Source organism: Desmodus rotundus, chromosome 10, assembly GCF_022682495.2.
Source record: "Desmodus rotundus isolate HL8 chromosome 10, HLdesRot8A.1, whole genome shotgun sequence".
Classification (NCBI taxonomy): Eukaryota; Metazoa; Chordata; class Mammalia; order Chiroptera; family Phyllostomidae; genus Desmodus; species Desmodus rotundus.
In genome coordinates this window covers 41,742,110-41,763,640 of record NC_071396.1, presented here as the reverse complement: position 1 = coordinate 41,763,640, position 21,531 = coordinate 41,742,110, and the positions used below count along the sequence as shown (strand labels likewise).

The following is a 21,531-nucleotide window of genomic DNA, read 5'->3' as shown; positions in this document are numbered from 1 at the left end:
CCGCCACGTACAGGTCTTCAGACTCTGTACCACCCAGACAGAAGCAGCAGTGGCTTCCCAGCCGACAGCCCCACGTGGCTTTAGTGCAGCCCCTCCCTCCTGGAGACTTCTGCATGAGCACCATGCACGCACGTGCACACACGCACACCTGGCCAGAAGAGGCACACTCAACACGGCCATTTCTGGGGCCACAAAGAACATTACAAAACGAGCCTAGAGCCCCAGGGCCCCTCAACTCTTTGTATTATTTCCCGGTCAAAGGTTCTTAAAAACAGCCTGGAAGCCCAGGCAGGCATGTTAGGCTCACAGGGATCAGGTCTTACTTACTTCCGTATCTCCTATCCGTGACTAGCACCTGGCCTAGCACACGAGAATGCTCAAGAAATCACCACTGATTTGAATGGACATCAGTTCTTCCCAGGGGTCCATTAGGCACCCTCAGTGGAGGTCTGTAGGGCTCGAGAAACAGAGAGCCCCTGTACCTTCCAACCTGACCAGTGGAATTGAATCCCATGCTTGACTCCAGAGTGGACTTTTTATTTCAAGTTGACCATGTGTAAAGGTTGAGGGAAAGAGACCCAAGTCTGTCTGTCTCCTTGGCTGAGGCCCACTTAGATTTCCATACATGGTTCACATAGCCACAAACCCACTGGCTAATGTCACCAGAATTCTGAATGCTGGGATATAAAGAAAGAATAACAGCGGAAAAGTGTTGGGGTCTGTTTTTTGAGGAGGGGGGAATATTTCCCTCCCCCAAGAACCCTGGGGGTATAGCTGGTCTGGTCACGTGACATTTACTGGTATTATTTCTGTTCTGACTCTGCATACTTGTGACTGGAAGGAGCCTGGTTGAGAGCTGGAAATGGATTTTGCTCTGGCTTAGGGTCTTGCCCTCTTCCAAGAGACCAGCAAGTCTGTGCCATTGTCTGTGTGCTCCCAGAGGACCAGCAAGACTGGGCCAGTGTCTGTCCAGCCACCATGGGCCAGAGCCCTGGCCCGGGTGAGACCTTTCCCAGGGCCCAGGAACTCTGCTCTGTGGTTGCCAACTTCTTTTCTTCAGCAGAGAGGGAGGATGGGGCCTTCCCAAGAGGCCTGAAGGACTGTCCACTCTTGGCAGCAAGTCCAGGTAGTTGATGGCCTCCGGCCATCTGCTTCACCTGCTTCACCAGGCCCAGTGCCTGGCTGGGAGGCCCTGGGATCTGCTCAGCCCCTGCAGGTGCTCTTCCTGAGGCCTGAGTTGCTGGCTCATATAAAAAAGCCTTGGCAGGGGACTGAGAAAGAAGTCTGGCTTGGGTGAATGACTTAACAGCTTGCCAGGGGTGCTCCAAGGGGGCCACAGCTTTTCCAGGAGGCTGAAGGACAGGATCTGAAACACTGCCTCTCTCAATAGCTCGGGGCATCTGCCCCAGACCTTTGCTGGCAGGCCACGAGCTGGACTCTAACACCGGCATCTTCTCATCAGCCTGTGGTGAGACTTCATGAGGAGAAGCTGCCCGTTCCTTCTGGCGAGAAGTGAGGTCTATGAGATCCATTACCAAAGCAGCTCTATTTTTTGACTGAGTGTTCTGGTCCACAGGCCTCAGTGCTTTTTCTTTAGCTACCAAGGTCTGGACCACAGCTGATAGCACTTTGTCAGCAGGTGGGAATCTCTGGGACAAAGGAGTATGGGATTTGTCTGGAGACCTGTCTGAAGTCTGGGGCTTGGGGCTGCTGGTGACTAGCAGTCTGTCTGTTGGTGGAAGTCTCAAGCCAGTAGGAACTGGGGTTTTCTCCAGGGACTGGGGCCTTGGGCTGGCAGCACCTATGGATTTTTCCAGCCTTGGGTCAGCTGTCCCAAGTGGTCTTTCCAGTGGTTGGGACCTGATGGAGGGTGGGGAGCTTGGGCCGGTCACTGGAGAGGGTTTGTCAGATAGTTTCGGTCTTGGTCCTGCTACTGCAGGTGGCCTGTCCAATGGCTTCTGGCTGCATACCAAGGACTGAGGTTTGGTCCCTGACCCTGTAAGGGCCCTGACCCTATCTGCAGGCTGTGGCCTCGAGTCAGTTCTGTCAGGAGGTCTTTCAGGCAGCGATTGCCTCTGACAAGTCCCTACCGGAGCTTTTTTGGATAGCGACAATGTCTGGTTGGTTTCAGCAGGTGGCTTGTCCGACATCTTGGGCCCCGGAGCAGCTCCTGATGATTGCTCTGCCAGGTGAGTGCTTGGGCCTGGAGGCAGTGGTACTGGGGGAGGCACATACTCACGGATCTCCCCAGGTTCCAGAGGGTTGGGCCCACAGGGGTCATGCTCCGTACAAGACAGACGCCCATCCAATTTGGAGATGAAGAGCATTCCTTCCCGGTGCTGCTTGCAAAAGGAGCTGGGACACATCTCACAAAAGGAGGCTGCTTCCTTCCCACAGATGTCACACTGATGCCAAGGACATTCCCATTTCCCTGAAAACACAGATGTGAAACAAAAGCTTAGAAAAACAAGAGATACGTACGAGACGGGTCATGGCTCTGGAACCAGGTCGAGGAATTGATTTCAAACTGATGTGTTCTGCAGGGAGCTCATGCTTCCCTGGCCCCAGGGTCTCAGCTTCCTCTTCTGTACAACCACATATAAAAATAACAGCCAAGGCCCTGGCCGGGTAGCTCAGTTGGTTAGAGGTTGTCCCAATACGCTAGGGTGCATGCAGAGTTGATCCCCGGTCAGGGCACATACAAGAATCAACCAATGAATACCTAAATAAGTAGAACAACTCGATGTTTCTGTCTGACCCCCACCCACAAGATCAATTAAAAAACAAAATAACAGCCAAGTATCCAGTAGCAACTAAATATACAGGCAGAAGTAAAGTCCTTTTTTTCTATTTCTAGGAAGGAAAAACCACCCAAAGCTTCCTTTAGATAGGATGTGAGGACATTACTTTCATATTTTTGCAAACTTTTTGTCCTATATGGCCTTTAAATATTAATTCCAAGAGGAAAATCTTGGCTATTTAAACTCCTACTTATTTACTTATAAGTAGGAAGAGGAACCAGATACACCTTTGCTCAATTTTAAGTCTTGAAACTAGCAGTCTAGGGGAAGGTGGGTGTAAGGGGACTACGTGGTAATGGGAAAAAATTACAATAAATCGAGTCCTGGCTGGTGTGGCTCCGTGGATTGAGTGCTGGCCTAAAAAATGAAAGGTTGCTGGTTCGATTCCCAGTCAGAGCATGTGCCTGGGTTGCAGGACCAGGTCCCCAGTTGAGGGTGTGCAAGAGGCAATGAATCAATGTTTCTCTCCCTCTCTTTCCCCCCTCCCCTCTCTCTAAAAAGAAATAAAATCTTCAAAAATAAAAAGAAATGATTAAATAATAATAATAAAAAAACCAGCACAAACTTTACTTGTGGTGTCCACATGGAATCAATGGAAAAAGCCCCAAAGCTAAGAACCTCGGGTGCCATATGCCTCCATCTCATGGTAGCTGAGAGTCTCTGTCATGGACAGTGTTTTCACTTCTGCTTTGCCCCAAAACACTACGCAGTACGGCACCCCTGGCTCACAGGCCAGGTCAATGCTGTCACAGCCTGTGCCAGTGCCAGCCCTGAGTACTGATTCTGAAACCATTTCCCAGTTCCACTTCCTGGCATGGTCAGGTCAAGGCTATGGCCTTGCCCTCACACAACTCAGTTTCTATTATTTCATCACCCTGCCGCCACATACTGAAGGAAGGCTAACTCAGAGACAAATTCCTCTCACTCCTACCCCAAAGTTGTTCTTTTCTGCAACTCCAGAAAGCAGGCCACTAGTGATAAATAATCTCCTCACCCAGAATGGCTTCCTACTGGTTCTTTACCTTGGTACTTTAAAACAGATGGCAGGTCCACATCCCTAAAACCCTCTCACTCCCAATCACCACCCAAAGGTGAGAGACTCCTCCAAATACAAATCCCCGGGTACCACACCTGCCTAGGAGCTTTCTCACGTGTTACCGGACACAACGCTGCACCTCCCTCACACAGGTGTGTGCTGAAGGGGGTCTGAACGATGTCGGTCCATACCTCACTGACCACAGCGACCCAAAACTCCACTCTGTCCCAACCGCTCTTTCTCCGGAAAGGGAACACGACCCAGTGCCCCTGAAGTCAGAAAGCCTGGCTTTCAGTAGAGCTCCTCCGACTGACTGTATGCTCTAATGAGACAAGTCACCTCAGCACACCCGACTCTGTTTCCTTATCTGCATCACGGAAAGGTGAAACGGTCTCACATTTATGGGTTGCTAGGAGGATAAAGTAACATAACAGAAATGTAATAAAGTACCTGACACTTATTGAGTAAGTTTCTGTTCCCCACTCTCTGAGTTTCTAAGCTTGTCATTTCTTTCCAGGATGAGAACATGGGCCCACATCTGGTCAGCATGATGCGAAGGGCCCTGAGAATCCCGGCAGAGAACAAAGAGCACTCTGAACTGGTTCTGGCACTGACCTGCTGGTCGCTTGGTTAAATTGAGACAGTCTGCGTGGTAAACTTTTGGGCAGCCTGGCTTCTTGCAGGAGACGAGCTGGCCAGCATCCCCACAGCTGAAACACTCATCCTCTCGCTCCTTTGTGATTTCACCCTGGCTCCTGCGCTTCCCTTGTTGCTTCTTCTTGAATTTCCTTGACTTTTCTTCCGTGGCGATAGGTTGATTCTAGAGGTCAGACATTGAGCAATCAGCATTCTGTCGACACACTAGTTGCATGACCTTGACCAGGTTAACTATCCTCTCTGAGCCTCAGTCTCTCCTCTGGGAAAAGACAGTCCTCAGAGACTGTTGCAAAGACGAGAGAAATGCAGAAAAGGCACCTAGCACATTACAGGTACCCCATAAATGGTGTAGTAATTGTTAACTTTTGTATCAACTACTCCTGCCACCTAAATAAATGCTCTTCTTTTTGTTGACACACAAGGCAGGTATTAAAGGTCACCCTTAAAGTTTTATTTTCGCCTTAATTCCGTAACTAAGGAAGACTTCTCTGTGCGCGCGTGCACACATTTCTTAGCTTATTCAACTAACCTCCAGTGAGTACCCAGCAGGGGCCACGCATGTGCTGGGAAGACACAAAACACTAGGCCATGCGCGGCCCCTGCCCTCAACCAGCGATGCGTCTTTACCTAAGACAGACCCTGGCATGGCCCACAGGCCTCCCTGCACTCCAAACCCGGAGGCTTTCAGAGCTTCTGCTCTTGAATCTCTCTAACACTGACTCGTGTGAGATGCTACACAGACCTCAAGGACGCAGAAGCTGGCATCCCCAGTGCACAGAACACCACTCAACACCATTAAGCTCAGGTTAGCCTCAATTACTATTTCATAATCATTTATAGGAAATAAGTCAACTGGATACCTGAAGGAAGACGACCATTTAACCACTAAACAAAACAAAATCCGATATAAAGATAACTTTCCTTATTTAATAAGATAAAGTAACCAGTGGGAACTCTTCGTGTGTTTACTGCGCAAAATGATTACCCTCTTTACTTACAGGTTTCTATACTAATTTGCACTTTTCAATTCTTAATGTTGACTCCATAGTCAAAAAACCATAATGGAAATACCCAACTAAAGTCACTGCATAATCTATTATCCATCAAAATTAAACTTCAATTTTCAGGGTGCCGTTACTTATGATAGAGAAATCTGGAAGTTCATCTATTATGCTCCATCCATTATATAACGAATTTAACAGTCACTAAAAATGATGATTAAGAAGACTATGTAACAGCAAGGAAAGTTTTTAATAGTATTTAAAAAAGGAGGGATATAGACTTGTCAACAATTCTTAACAATTGTAGAATTATAATTCAGTGGAAGAGCACATAAAATAGCAGGAAGACACAACAATGTTTATACTTTATTACAATGGTAGGACTAAAGGTCTTATGTTTATTGACAGTGTTGTACTATGCAGGATATTAGGAAATATGAGCGAGATCAGCTGAAACAAATAAAAATGTGGGAAGTAACCCACTGTACAGATTCCTATTTTACAGGGCTTTTGTTTTTAGCTAGAATGGCACCACCAATCAGAAGTCGGAAGGCTCCGAACATTCCAACAACTCGTACTCTCTTATGTCCCCAAACAGATCAACAGTGCTGCTTACTTAGTAAATTACCAGTGGCCCTGACACTTCTCCAATGTCATTATTGCAAAGAGACATCCTCGTAAAATAAAGACTCAGCCCTGCATTGGTTAGGGTGGGAGGACCACACCATTATTCCCGATGCAAATGTTTGGAAGGTACCTTTGGCCTTACACCCAAAAAGCCGCTGCAGTTCGGGGCTCCACATTTGCAAACAGTCTTTCCATTCCCAAGACATTCTAGGTTGTAGTTGAAGGTAAGTTCAGTGCCTGTGTAAGAGATTGTAAAAATATTAATATCTATGGTTCTAATTATATTATTTCAGTATTAATTACAAAGTATATTGACTTCTAAGAGAAAAGATTAATTTTCAAAAAAATAACAAATTTATTAACCTAAAGCCCATTGTATTACTAAAATATTAAGAAATGATAACCCTGTAACATTATTAATCAGTTAATAAAACTTACTAAGAGAAAAACGTAAATGGCTCAGCAAATAGTATTTAAACTAACTTTAACTGTAGAGGTGTTACTATAAAACCAAGCTGTCTTTTGTTTTCTAACCGTTCAGATTCAAAATGTATTAATTCATTACCAAAAAACAAACAACAACTTACACTGATATGCCAGGCATTGGGAATGCAGGCATGAAGAAAACCTGTCAGTCTGTGCCAAGGTGAGCACCTGGCAGCACTCAAGGGAGAGACATCTCAATACAGAGTAATACCAGAGAACTCTTGACCACAGACGTAAAACCCTGGCTTTACATTCAAATTATACCACAATCTGAGTAATCTGAGCCCCGAGTCCATCTACTAAATGGAGAAATAACAATCTAACAAGCTTATTAAGAGTATATGACATAAAACACATAACAGTAATTTGTAAACTTAAAAAAAAAAAGAGAGATGTACAGATTTAAGGTAGAAAACATCCCCTTTCTGCCCTGGTGTGGCTCAGTGGACTGAGTGCTGGCCTGTGAACTGCAAGGTCACTGGTTCAATTCCTAGTCAGGGCACACACTGGGTTTAAGGGCTAGGTCACGAGTCGGAGGCGTGTGAGACGCAACTGATGGCTGTTTCTCTTGCACATCAATTTTCCTCGCCCCCTCTTTCTCTTTCCCTTCCCCTCTCTCCAAAAATAAATAAATAAAATCCTTGAAAAAGTCCCCTTTCTGGATGCATGTCATCAAAACAGAGGACGAATAAAACACCTTCAAACTCAAAACACACTAGCAAAGGCCAAACAAATACACGAATTTTATACACTTATACACCGAGGTTGTCTCTGGGCAGGGCAATGGCTTCAGTGATAATCAGTCACAACGTTCCAATCTTAGACTTACCTGCAGACTGACCCACCTTCTACAGGTGAGACTGATTACAGAAATATATATATATATATAGCGCATGTAAGCACATACATATAATTTTCCACCCCATATTAGAAATTGGTTATTCATCTTGTTGAGCAGATTGTAAAGCAGCCGGCGTATATTTAGGGGTACAAATGGCATGGACACTGAAACCAATCATGGCCTGGTAAGGCGCTCCCACTGCAAAATCCGCAGGGACTGAGAATGACCTGAGAAGTATCGGCATGGTGCTGTTTCCCTTCTCACACCCCTGTGACCTCAATGGACTAAACAATGGGTGAGTCTACCACACTATTTTTATTAAACGTTTTGAAAGTATATAGCTCAATTTTCATAAATTTAATGTACTTATAATGCAACTCAACGACACACATAAGACAGCAGGATACCTGGCCTGAGCTACTGTGCATTCAGCATCCACTACGTAAATAAACAAAACCACACAAGGGATAAACTGGGATCGGTCGGTGGCCATGAAGGGAAGACTCGCATCGTTCTAGAAAGTCCCACATACAATAACCCTTGAGGGGTCTGAACTGATTAGGGGTGGTGACGGGTCTATGACACTTGTGGGAGACAGAAAACAACAGGCACGTGAAGAGCCCTGGAGGCTGGCAGAGTGGGGAGGAGAGCAAGCTGACAGTTCCGCGTCCACACCAATGCCAAGGCTCCCACAGGGACCGCGCACGGCAGGCTGTCTCATCTCCCCATCCCACCCACGCAGACGGGAAGTCAAGTGAGACGCCAGGAAGGCCTGCAAACTCCCATACCGTGCTGCCTGAGCTGATGCGCAGAAGAGAGAGGAGAAACCTGTGCCCAGACTGGTAGAGGAGGCCATCCCTTGTGGAGAGCACTAAGGCCTGAGCACAAGTGCCATCCTGAAAGCAGTCAGAGCAGAGGAGAGAACTGAAGCCACAGGGCTGAGTAACCTCTGAGTAGTTAATGAGCACACAAACCGCCCCCACCCCCGCCCCGTGGTTGTTACAAAGAAAATGGAGAAAAGAGTAAGAGGAGTTAAACCCAAGATTCCAAATAACATAGATATAATACCACATACTTTACAGCATTTTTGCAAGGATTAAATTAGATAATATGCTTGGAACAGTGCCTGGCATCTGCTAAATGGTAGTTGTTACAGAGTTGACTTGATAATTCCTGTTACAAAGTAGAAATTTACCCAATTTACTCTGAAAGCATCCATTCAAAAAACTTGATATAAGTCAGCATCTAAAAACTTAGTATTACCTGAAACTAATATAATATCGTATGGCAACTAAAATTTTCAAATACATTTAAAACAATTTTTTAAATGATTATCTTTTAGTTCAGGGAGCACAGTGCACAGTGATGCTCAAGCGCTGTTACCATAACAACTTAATGCTGTAAATAGTGCAACACCTGAGAAAAGAACTAGTGGCTGAATTTTTAAAATACGAAAATTGTCAGAACCTTTAAAATGCTGGGCAGTATATTTAAATTGTACAGAAAAAAATATTTTTGGGAGGGAGCAGGGAAGAGGAAAATGCCTACTGATCTTTTTAAAAAAGGTGACAGGCCAAAAGCTGACCAAACTGCTGTTTAGTACTTGATCCTGATTAATGTTTCCCAAAGCACAGCCACACTGGGCTAAAGAGAACGCGGTCTTCCTGCAGAGTGCGCGCTCGGGGCTTCTGCTCCCACAGCGACTGGACCCACCCTGGGGTCGGTCACACACACCCAGGCTGGTCCCATCCCAGTCTGAACACAGGAGAGTAATTTTTAAATTTAAATGTTTTACCCATGTCCCTGCAAAAGTCATTTTGAAAATTATGTACGTACTTGTACATTTGGAATTCACTTCACACAAGTCTAAGTACTTTTTAATCATGCAACTTAGAGGGAGTCATGTGCATGGATGGACATGGACACTTACACTCAATTCATCAAAACGCTGATGTCACAGGTTAAGCTCCTTCAATTTATGGAAACTATCTGTTACATGACTTATGTCCAGCTCTTCGGCATCTTAGAGATGAGAGGTATTTTTTATAAAATCCAGACAAGTAAGACATGAGTCTTTGGTCATAAAGCGGGCAACTGAAGGGACGGTAGGAAAGGAGCTGTGGACTGCTGAGGATTTTGAAGGCAGACCGAAGTTCACTTAAAAGGTCTGGAAATCTAAAAGCATCCACAGCCACGCTTGAAGCCACTAAGTTAAGTGAGGTGAGTCAGTCACCAAAGAACAGACCCTGTATGACTTCCTCCATGTGAGGTTCCCAGGGCAGTCAAATTCCGAGACAGAGAGTTCAGTGGTGGCTGCCAGGGGCTGGGGGAGGGGCGACTGGGGAGTTAGGTTCAATGGGTACAGAGTTTCACTCAGAGAAAATGAAGAGTTATGAACATGAATAATGGTGATAGTTGTATAGCAATGCCAATGGACTCTATGCCACAGAACTATACACTTAAAAATGGTTAAAATAGTAAATTTTATGTTATGTATGTTTCACCACCACCAACAAAAAAATCCAGGCCAGGTACCACCCAGCAAGTTTTTTATATATCCTCAGAAGTTTTGCAAACCTCATTTTCGATTATAGGACATACAGGACTTTAATCGTGTTCTTAGCTCCGGAATCCTTAAGTGAGTCTTACCTGCTTTAATGTCACTCAGGGCAAATAGGCCGACACGGGTGTCTCCATTCACAGACCACTTCTGTGTCTCACAGTTGGGCTGGCAGCAGTGATTCATGAACCGAGCATAGTTGCCTTTGGGACCAGCATCAATGATCCGGTCCTAGATCGGAATTCCAACAGATGCTGCTCATCAGACACTTTCTGAGAATTCTAACACATTGGAGGTTCTCATTCACACGGATTCTTTCAGAGGAGAGGCTCTCAAGTGTACTTCACTGGGGAACTTGTTAGAAATGCAAATTCTTAGGTTGCGCTTCAGATATTAAAGCAGAACCTCTGCGGTGGGGCCCAGTAATCTGTGCTATAACAAGCCTGCTACGTGATCCTGAAAGCAGAAGCTTGTTCTATCCACTAAATTACACAGTCCCAAGCCCTGGCTACACATTAGAAATTGCTCAACAGAAATGTTAACACTGATGCCAAGACCCATTCCAAATGAAGATCAGAACACCAGGAGGTGAGGACTTCACAAACCATAGGGTACAAAACTTGATAAATTTTCACAAAGTTTCACATTAGGAAAGAGTTCTATTACAAAAGCTAGTGGAAGAAAGGAAAAAACAAAAGCAAGCAAAACCTAATAATCAGGTACAAACAGGAAGCTCAGACACACATAAAATAAACACATTAGTATGTTAGCATTAGAAATAAGTTCCAAATATAATTTTAGGCACCAATAAAATGAAACTCATCAGATAAATTCCTATAATTGACAAGATGGTGACTTGGGTCCATAAGCTGAGTTCAATAGTCAATTTACAAGACCTCAACGCACTAAAATTAAGTAGCAACAAACCAGGCTCTCCTGGTGTGGCTCAGTGGGCTGGGTGTTGGGCTGCGAACTGAAGGTCGCCAGGTTTGCTTCCTGGTCAGGGCACCACCTGCCCGGGTTGAGGGCCAGGTCCCTGGTTGGGGGCGTGAGAGAGGCAATCAAATCAATGTTTCTCTCTCTCTCTCTCTCTCTCCCCCCCCCTCCCTTCCCCTCTCCTCTCTCTACAAATAAATAAAATCTTAAAAAAAAACAAACAAACAAGGGAACAAATCAGTTTCTCAATTTCTAAGATAAAAGAGTAAAAGAATAATTACTTGACTTTTCTGGCTTCAAGTTTTAATCCTATAGGAAAAATAGTAAGAGAGTCTCCAATTTACACAGGATAGTTCAAAAAGAATGCTAACAGCAGCACTGCCTTCGGCCGTACAGCCAGAAATGAGCAATCTACCTACTCCATAATCCTGATTGACCCTGAACACTGGGGCAGAAAGACACTATTTTGGGTAAGATATGACATACCTATTATCACCATGGCTGGGACGACACTCATTGCCCAATACGTTACTTACTTTGTCTAAAGTGAGCATATAGAAATTAGTGATATCGTGTTCTTGGGCGTAACGGATTCGAGCTCTGCACTCTTCTTCATCTATCAGCTCTCCCACATACTCATTCACAAATTCACCCTAGAACAAGAAACAGCTCTTGACTTAATGGCAAAAAGCGCATTATTTACAGGCATACCTTACTGGAAAAAAACAAAATGAAAAGAACAGATTCATGATTTTCCACAAATTCTCCAAAGCAGTTCATGTTTATGTAATGAGTCCCTTACCAAAGGTTTATTCAAGAAACATAACAAATATGATGCTTCAACTACTTGATAATGAAAACCACCTCCCCACTCCTCCTAGGACACCGAAGATCAACCCAAATGGAAGTTTCAATGAAGGCTCCATTTACCTGCCCAAATACTTTGGTTAAGTCAGTTTCCCTAATCCAGGTAGGTTCTTTTTCCTTGGAACACGCCCTGCCGTCCCCTTCCCCGTCACACCACTGCGCCCCGACTCACTGCAGCAGTCACACTGGCTTCGCGCAGCTACCCTCGCTATACCTAACGCTTGAGCACTCCACTGACTTAAACCAGGAACTGCTTGTTTTTCCAGTCTCAACTAAAAATATTTTCAGAGACAAGCACAGTCAAGTTTGAGGCTCTTGGCCATGTGTCTCCAGAACAGATCCTGCTTCCGTCGAGGGCGGTTACTTGTTCAATGCTCCCCTCTAGAACGCGAGCTTGATGAGAGCATGGAGCAGGTCTCTGTTGGTCGCTGCATGCTCAGTGTGCTGTCTCAGCCAGTGAGCGACTGGACAGACCAAACCAGATTCAAGCCCTATCCTAGAAACAAAATCAGTGACATTCTCCAGGACGTGTAATCAGAGTAAGGTTTATTTTATTAAAATGTCAAATAAAATTGGTTCTTTACAAAAAATATACAGTATCACCTATTTATAGACACTTGAAGGTCATTCCAAGTTTGAAGTTGAAGATGCTACTTTATTTTCCCTCAGTAAAAATATGCTTAATTTTATTAGCAGGTGATTAACACCTCTGAATGATGTGCTCACTATTCTCTCTTAACTACAGGCAGTGGGGTTTTCAAAAACAAGCAAGTAAGGCCACAGTATCTATGCATTTCCCTGTTGTTTCATCCTCACACCCAGTGAACACGAGCAACACTGAAACCTTGCAGACGAAGGAGAATGCCTGCTCTCAAGCTCTAACTCCAGAAGGGTACGGCAAGATACAATAGCGAGATTGATCCCTGCACTATTATTGTCCTCTATGACCAATTTTCTCGTATTCATCGAGAATTACTCATTCAAGCAACTGTGAAGAAGAAAAAAACCCTGGAAAATTAAGGAAAGTTTTCTTCACCTTTTTAATATCTGTTTTTGTTCGGAGACCCCAGCCCCGCTGCAATGTGCGAAAAATTTCCACCTCTGGATACTGGCGCTTAGTAAAACACTGGTTCTGGCAGCGCCCTCCGGCAGGACACACTGTGGGGTGGCACTCGTAGAGGAGCATGCGGTTGATGCATTCGGAGTCTATCCCGCAGGGGTTCTCGTCAGTAGCCTTGCAGTTGCAGCGTGGGATCTCAGACAAGTCTGCAGTGAAGATCTGCACCCTGCCGATAGGACGGTTCACCTGGGGAAGACACACACTCTGTAGTACAGCAGTTGGGCAAGTCAGCGCAAGACAGCTCAGGACCTAGAAAAGGGACTTTTCTTTTCCGTAAAGTTGCACGCCACATTTTATGATTTTGAACTATCGAGATTTAGCACCATTATTCACAACAGCTAAAATGTGGGAAGCAAACCAAGTGCCCATTGATATATGAATGGATAAGCAAAATGTGGTACAGATAATGGAGTATTATTCAGCCTAAAAGGGAAGGAAATTCTGAAACACGCTACAACATGGATGAACCTGGAGAACATTATGTTCCACAAAACAGGCCAGTCACAAAAAGACAAGTATTGTATAATTCCACTTATATAATGTAGTTAAGAGTAGTTAAAGTTAGAAGCAAAAAGAAGTGGTTGCCCAGGGCCAAGAGGAGAGAATGAGAGTTGTTATTTCATGGGCATAGAGTTTCAGTTTTCCAAGATCAAAGAGTTCTAGAGATGGGTGGTGGCAATAAATACAACCACTATGAATGCACTTAATACCACCGAACCCGTAAATATGGTTAAGATGGTAAATTCTGTTACCTGTATTTTACCACAACAAAAAACCTTCAGAACATTTAGGCAGTCTGACACAAAAATAAAGCCTGACTTGACATACAAAATAGGATTCCCACAAAATTAAAAAAAATATTTTAAAGAAGCAGAACTTCAAAGCTGGTAGGCCAAGGAAATTTGAACTGGTTTCTACTAGTGCCATATGGTGGCACTTTAGATGCTACATAATAAACCCATACTCGTAAGTGGCAGGAAAATGTCTTTGGGCAACTGAGGCTCCTGTATGCAAATACGTATTTTACCATTTACGATCATAATTTGAAATCTCTTTACAGACCACAGCACTCTCACTCATGCACTTTACTCAGCAGTGGTGCTAATACTAGAAACTACAGTGAAAATCCACAGCGATAAAACATAAAGGTCAAGTTGTTGCTGTGACACTGAAGCCACCAGTTTTTACAAACACCAGCAACAATGCTAAGGAAAAAACAGACATTCCGTACTACAGACAGACTTGTAGCCCATGAGAGTGAGTCTCCCCCACTTGGTGCATTTCACTGGGGACAGTCACACTGCAAATCTACAGAAACCTGTCCCGTACACAAAACTTGACTATTCAGGAGCTGCATGATTTTGATAAGCTGTTTTACTTGCAAGACATACTTTTCAAGACTTGTGAGAGTAAGTACAGAGCCTAGCAACTTTTAAATATGGCTGATACAGTTATCTTTCTTTTAATTGTGACACCAAATATTCTAGATTGCCAATTCCAATCAATCTAAAATCACTATAGTTATCTAAACAGTTATTTCCATCCTCTAAATTTTTAAATGGTTTCATTTCTATCACTTTACTGTTTGCCTCCTATTCTTTCAAGATATTACAAAATCTACACCCAGAAATGGAGAAATGGATCATTTCTGCAGAAATGGATCGTCCTCAACCCAGTTCTCTGTAACAACTTTTTTAAAAAGAGCGAACATCTCACTGCAGGATCTCTTCTCAGATTCTTTAAAATACCGTAAACCTGTAAAATCTGTAAACCTTTTGTCAATACTCTTACCACATGCAACTGGAAGCCACAAAGCTACTAAAGAGAGTTCTCCAGGGAGAGAAGACAAGGGCTGCGTGAGTTTCAGTCGCCTGAGACTATGGGTCCTACTTAGGGCATCTGAACATTCACCTTTGATTCAAGGAAGAATCTCTACCCAATACCACCAACCAACTCCCACCTCCCCAAAAACTTCCATCCTACTCTTTTACATAAAACCATTTTTTGGTCATTCTTTCTTACCACCTGATCTAACCTATCACTAATTCCAAGTTTCCTGCCTAACGTAAAGGAAAAAACGACACAACCAAAAACAAACCAACCAACCAAACACTCATGGTTAAGCAAGAACAATGTAGATTTGTAATTGCAGGTAAACACTAACTCTATTATCAGGGGTGACATACTTTTTTGTAAAGGACGAGAGAGTAAGCATTTTAGCATTTACAGGCTCTAGATCTCTGGTGAATGTAGCTCAACTCTGCCACTGTAGCACAAAAATAGTAATAGACAATATGTAAGTTAACACCCATGATTGTGTGCAAATACAACTTTACTTATGGAGGACAATACTTCAATTTCATATAATCTTCATGTGTTAGAAAATATTCAGGACTGGCTCATGGACATAGTTTGCCAATCCCCATTCTAAATTCTTTTCTTGGAAATACATTTGTTTGTGAAAAGAAATACTAAGACATCGGCCTCTGAATTCTGCGATTAGATCCCTCACAGGGAGCTGTTCCTTACACTGGGCTAGCTACGGTTGGTGTGTGACAGGCCTACCTGGCCGCCACCTGACACCCATGGCTTTGAGAACCAGATTACAAACCCCTCACTGAGGCCTAACTACTCTCAGGGCCACGTCCCCATGCACCGTTCCTCTCTCGGTACCCCACCAGGTGCCAATACATTCAGACCCAGTTTTAGGTTTTGAAGGTTTTTTGTTTCCCCGGCAGTTCTATTTATAAGAATTGATATTTTACGACTTTTATTCTTAAAGGTTTACCAAATATCAAAATTTACTTATTATAAAAAGGAATAAAACTCATTCTATTTTGCAACTACCATGTAGGTCCATTAGACCCTTTTATAAATCTAAGATATTGTACATTATGGAATTTTAATGTTTACTTTTCCCATGTCTTGTAATATTTTATAATTTCATTACTCACCACTACTCATCAATAATCCTAACATTGCTTAAAAAAAAGCAAAATAATGAAGTCACAAAAGCATAATAGTGAAGTCACTTTGGATTTTTTTGAACTGCTTTGTTCAAAATTCCATATCATCTTTATTAAAAGTATAAAAGACTAGACATAACACTGTTTAACATTTATTTATATTTCATTCATTACACTATTACAGCTGCCCCATTTTCTCCTGCTTTGCCCCCCTCCACCCAGCACTCTCTATTCCCTCAGGCCATCCCCACACCATGGTTCATGTCCGTGGGTCATGTGCATAAGTTCTTTGGCTACTGCATTTCCCGTACTGTACGTTACATCCCCATGGCTATTCTGTAACTACCTATACGTACTTCATCCCCTCGCCTCTTCACCCCTTCACGCATCTCCAGTACACCCCTCCCATCTGGAAACCACCAAAATGCTATCAGTGTCCATGATTCTGTCTCTGTTCTCCTTGTTTGTTTAGTTTGTTTTTTATTCAGTTGTTCATAGATATGTAGGTACTGCCATTTTATTGTTCATAGTTTTGATCTTCCCTTTCTTAAATAAGGCCCTTTAACATTTCATATAATAATGGTTTGGTGATGATGGACTCCTTTAGTTTTTTCGTGTCTGGAAAGCTCTTTAACTGACCTTCAATTCTAAATGGTATCTTTGTTGGGTGGAGCAATCTTGGCTATAGGTCACTGCTTTTCACAACTTTGAATATTTCTTGCCAATCTCTTCTAGCCTGCCAAGTTTCTTTAGAGAAATCAACTGACAGTCTTATGGGAACTCTCCTGTAGGTAAGTAACTACATTTTTTTCTTGCTTTTAAGATTCTCTTTCTCTTTACTCTTTGGCATTTTAATTATCATGTATTTTAGAGAGGGCATCTTTGCGTCCATCTTGTTTGGGACTCTCTGTGCTTCCTGGACTTGCATGTCTATTCCCTTCACCAAATTAAGGAAGATTTCTTTATTTTTATCAAGTAGATTCCCAATTTCTTGCTCTTTCTCTTCTCCTTTTGGCACCCCTACGATGTGAATGTTGGAATGCTTGAAGCTGTCCCGGAGGCTACTTACACTATCCTTGTTTTTTTTTTGGATTCTTTTATCTTTTTGTTGTTCTGCATGGTTGTTTTTTGCTTCCTTATGTTCCAAATCATTGATTTGATTCTCAGCTTAATTCACTCTGTTGTTGTTTTCCTGTACATTATTCTTTATTTCAATTAGAACAATGTAGCTGTTGGATCAATGGGAGGGATTTACCCAGGCCAGTCAGCTATGAGGACTGGCTGTGACCAGTGACCACCAACCTTCACCCTCCTTGGAGGATCAGCTGTGCAGGGGCAGGGTAGTGGTGCTCCAATGTGGTCTGTAGCTGTCCACTGGGTACACAGGCTCTGGGGTTTCCTGGGTAGTGCAGGCCAAGGTCAGCCCCCACCTGTGTTCTGCCCAGGGCCACCCTGTATGAGCTATAAAGCAATCTGAGATGGTTGCTACTCGTGCTGGACTTGGAGATTCCCAGGCAAAACCAAGCTGTGAATCTAGGCTGGCTACTGCAAGTGTCAGGCCTGGGGCCTCTTAACAAGAGGTACAGTGGCTGGGGGCTTACTGTGGCCAGCTGTTGCTTATTTGTTAGGATTTAGGAATTTTTGAAGCATGAGTCAAGACCAACCATTCACAAGGAAAAGTCCCAGTTGACAGTTTGGGTGTCCTCATAAGTTGTATGGAACACAGTCTCAGGGGAACCAGGGTAGGGCAAACAGTGTTAGCCAGGTTGATACAGATACCCACCTGCCAGCTCTGTGGAGCTGTTTGAGGAGGGCTCAGAAAAGGGACAATGGTCTCTGCCTACCTTTCTGTCTGGGAGAAAGCTGTCCCCCAGCTCTCACCTTGATGTCAGATACTTCAGGTCCTCCCCACTGGTGCCTTTCAAGCTGCTACCCTGGTGCTGGAGCTCAGAGGGAGTGAGTCTGACCAAGTCTGTGTGTGGGTTCTTTAAAGGGAACTGCTTGGGCCTCCAGCAGTTTCTTCCACTGACTCAATCTCTGCTGGTTTTTGCAGCCAGAAATTATGTGGACTTACCTTCCTCGCACTGAACCTTGGGCTGGGGGCCCTGGTGTGGGTCTAGGACTCCTCGCTCCTGAGATATCCCTCCCGTATTTTTATCCACCACATGAGGATGTGGGACCAGCCCGTTCCACGTCTCTGCCATTCCTACCAGTCTGGATGGATGTGGTTTCTTTAATTCCATAGTCATCACACTTCCATTCAACTTGATTTCTGATTGATGGTTGTTCTGTATTTTAGTTGTAATTTTATGTCTAGACCTAACATCTTAATAGTCTGCTTTTAGTAGGGTTGCTAGGTTTAGCAAATAAAAATTCAGGACACCCAATTAAATCTGAGTTTCAGAAAAACAACAAATACAGTTTTTATTTTAAGGATGTCCTAAAGGAATATTTGGGACATACTGAAAACACGCCAGACAATAAACATGGTAGTGAAATAGATTTCTAAGAGAAATCTTAGACTATATAATATGTACTTCAGAAACTCAAAACTACGAACACAAAAACAATGCATTTCTAATGACAAAGATACAGTATCTAGGAACACCATCACGATATTCTGCCAGAAGAACCTGGGCAATCTCATTTTGTTACTATTTCTTCTATGTTGTCTGGTATTTGAGCACTGACACTAACTTGATTAGAAGGCTGTTGAAAAGGGCCCTGACTGGGGGGGCTCAGGCGGTTGGGTGTCATCTCACAAACTGAAAGCTGACTGGTTTGACTCCAGGTCAGGGCGCATGCCAGGACTAGTGTCCGGGTCTCCAGCTGGGGGCATATAAGAGGCAGCCAACTGATGTTTCTCTCCCTCTCTTACTTCCTTCCTTCCCCTAAGTAAAATCTTAAAAAAAAAAAAAAAAAAAAAGAGGTGGGGGGGTTTAAAGGTCTTAATGTAAATACTTATTAAAATGTCTAATAAATTTGTTATTCATATTCCTTTACCTTTAATTCTATAAATTATTCATGAAAATGATTCAAAAACATGAAAAAATACAAAGGGTTCATTAGACCCAGGTAGTAAATGTTGATGATGCTGTCACCGGTGCGCTAAGGGTTAGCTGCACCTAACATGCAATCTCCTGCCCATGGGAATCCTAGTCATACCAGTCACCTAAATATCCAGCATCAACTGTTACCAAGAAGACTTAACCACGTGTATTATCCACACTATCTCAGGGCAATTAGTGATTTTTTACCATGGTTATTTGGTCCCTTTCAAACTGAAAGGTGTTGACTATGAACAAAATCTAATCCAATCTACTTCTATGAGAAGACTTTCCAAAGCGGCAAAGACTAAATCAACACACAATGGTATTATAAAGTGCACACAATTGCTAGGAATGGTGCTCTGGAACTTTTTTGTTATCTTCTTTTAAGCTCTTACCTCTACCTAAAAACTACTGTGCTTATGCTTCCAGTTCTTGTCCTGAGTAGATGGGAAGAGGGCAAACTGTAAGTGTCTCTCCTTGAGATGGAGTCTCCTGAGATCCTTTCTTACCTTTATATGTTTATAAGGTGGAGGCTTCTTATCATTCTTTCGGTCCTCCTGAAGCTGTCTTAGCTCTTTTTGGGCCTTTAACTCCTCAAACCTTGCTGCAGCTTCCTGAAGAGCTAAGAAAACACAACAGCACAGGTGACTTAATGGAGTTGTTTATTTCACTTCCCCATCCCCCACCCAAGTGGGAGGAAATTCATGTTTTAGACAAATACCACCGACACTATATGGATAACTAAGTATTATATGTGACTTTCTTCAAGTAAGTTATAGTCCCCAGGGTACACAGATAATAGCATGAAGACAAAATAAGCCGTCACTAAATGGCACAATACAGACTCCCAGCTTAAAAGGAAAATTTAAAACAAAAACAGCTAAATGATTTGAAAATGCCCACATGTAGCATTGCCTAACGATAATTAGACTGCGTCTGCTCAGCACAGTCACTGCCTTTAAACCTATTTCTCTTCTGAACCCTGAACTTCCTGCTTCCAGAAACATGCTGCCTCTCAGGTGCACAGGTGCATGCCATGTTCCTCTGAAAGAAATCCAGAGTCGAAGTTTTCCTCTCCTTCTTACTTATTCTCTAGAGCACCTGTCGTGCTCTCTTCTCCTAAGACTCTTTCTGCAACTACTAGCTCTAACGATATAAAAACAGACCTTCATAGCTACTCAGCATTCAAGGCCTGTATTTTAAAATGCTTGAAAGATTATAATATCTGAAAAACCCAACAAAATCTTAAGATTCTGCCCTGGCTGGTGTGGCTCAGTGGACTGAGTGCTGGCTTGCTAACTGAAAGGTCACTGGTTCAATTCCCAGTCAGGGCACATGCCTGGGTTGCAAGCCAGGTCCCCAGTTGGGGATATGTAAGAGGCAACCCCTTAATGTTTCTTTTTCTCCCTCCCTCCCCCTCTCTCTAAAAATACATAAAAACTTTTTAAAAATTAAAGATTCTCATTCTTCTCCACTTAAAATTTTAATTCATTATTCTTGACCCAGGTTAAAAAGTCTAAAAAGAATCCAGTTCTTCCCTCTTTCCTCTCTGTTGTTTTTCCCTATGCTGTCAATTCTCAAAAGAAAATCCCACCCCCAATCCATCGCTTTCTCCATTTCCCTGTCACCATCCAGCATAATTTGTTTTGTCTAGAGTCCTCTAAATTGTCCTCAGGTCCCTGCCTCCTTCATCCTATTTATTATTCTGCATGTCCTGCCTGGTCCATCTACTTAGTGTCTATCCAATATCCCTCTCTGTCCACCCGTGGACACCTCCCTGTGATGGTCTTGTCCTGTCTGCCCAGAAGCACTGCAACAGCTACCTCCCTGACAGTCCTGGTGGCAGCCTCTCAGTGTCCGTGGCCTTGAACTCTACTCACAGATTTCTAAAACTCTGCTCTGACCATACAAATCATTTACCTTTTCAGGCAAATAGCCCACTGCTCTCCTAACCCCATGCTTAAACTATGCTAAATACTTGGAGGCTGTTAACTCGGCACATTAGATTCATTGTGCATTTTCACATGTGCCTTCTTCTTATTACAACATGGTAACTTCTTCAGGGTTGGTGCAAGGGTTAGGAAATTTGATTCTGGAGACCAACAATTAGACTCTGAGACCTTCCTCTATCACATACCAGCACTGGGACCTCGGGCCATCACTTTAACTTTTACGTGTCTCAGTTTCCTCATCTGAAGATAAGGATAATGGCACCTAACTTACAGGGTTGCCACAAGGATTTAAAGAAGACAACAAACTCTGAACTGGGACTGCCAAACAACAATGGTAACTATTATTATTACAGTTAATTCTTCAAAGCATCACTTAGCAAAGAAGCCCCACAATTTCCAGCTTCAACCCCCAGTGTATTTACGCTTCCTCTCGGTCTGCTCCCACAGCATGCCATGCACACTTCTGCCACAGCACTCAGTAACTGAGACTGTGATTGCTGGTATCCGTGTCCAATTCCCACATAAAAACATGTGCTTTTTGCAGGCAGAGGCACCCAGCAAGCCCAGGGTCAAGGCATAGAAAGAACATAATCCCAGAGCTTCATCAGGCTCAGCTCTACCGGCAAAGATG

General features: G+C 43.5%; 1 protein-coding gene across 9 annotated transcripts in view; it reads right to left on the bottom strand.

Annotated features, from left to right (window-relative positions):
• Window positions 1-521: 521 nt before the first annotated feature.
• Window positions 522-21,531, bottom strand: part of NSD1 (nuclear receptor binding SET domain protein 1) — a 119,249-nt gene continuing 98,239 nt past the window's right edge. For all 9 annotated transcript variants that reach the window (XM_053912968.2, XM_053912973.2, XM_053912966.1 and 6 more), the window contains 7 exons: window positions 19,458-19,570; window positions 12,849-13,118; window positions 11,482-11,598; window positions 10,099-10,240; window positions 6,253-6,359; window positions 4,453-4,657; window positions 522-2,431 (listed from right to left, as the gene is read on the bottom strand). In XM_053912968.2, coding sequence (XP_053768943.1) covers window positions 804-2,431; window positions 4,453-4,657; window positions 6,253-6,359; window positions 10,099-10,240; window positions 11,482-11,598; window positions 12,849-13,118; window positions 19,458-19,570 — 2,582 coding nt within the window. In that variant the 3' untranslated portion in view covers window positions 522-803. The remainder of the gene's footprint in view (window positions 2,432-4,452; window positions 4,658-6,252; window positions 6,360-10,098; window positions 10,241-11,481; window positions 11,599-12,848; window positions 13,119-19,457; window positions 19,571-21,531) is intronic.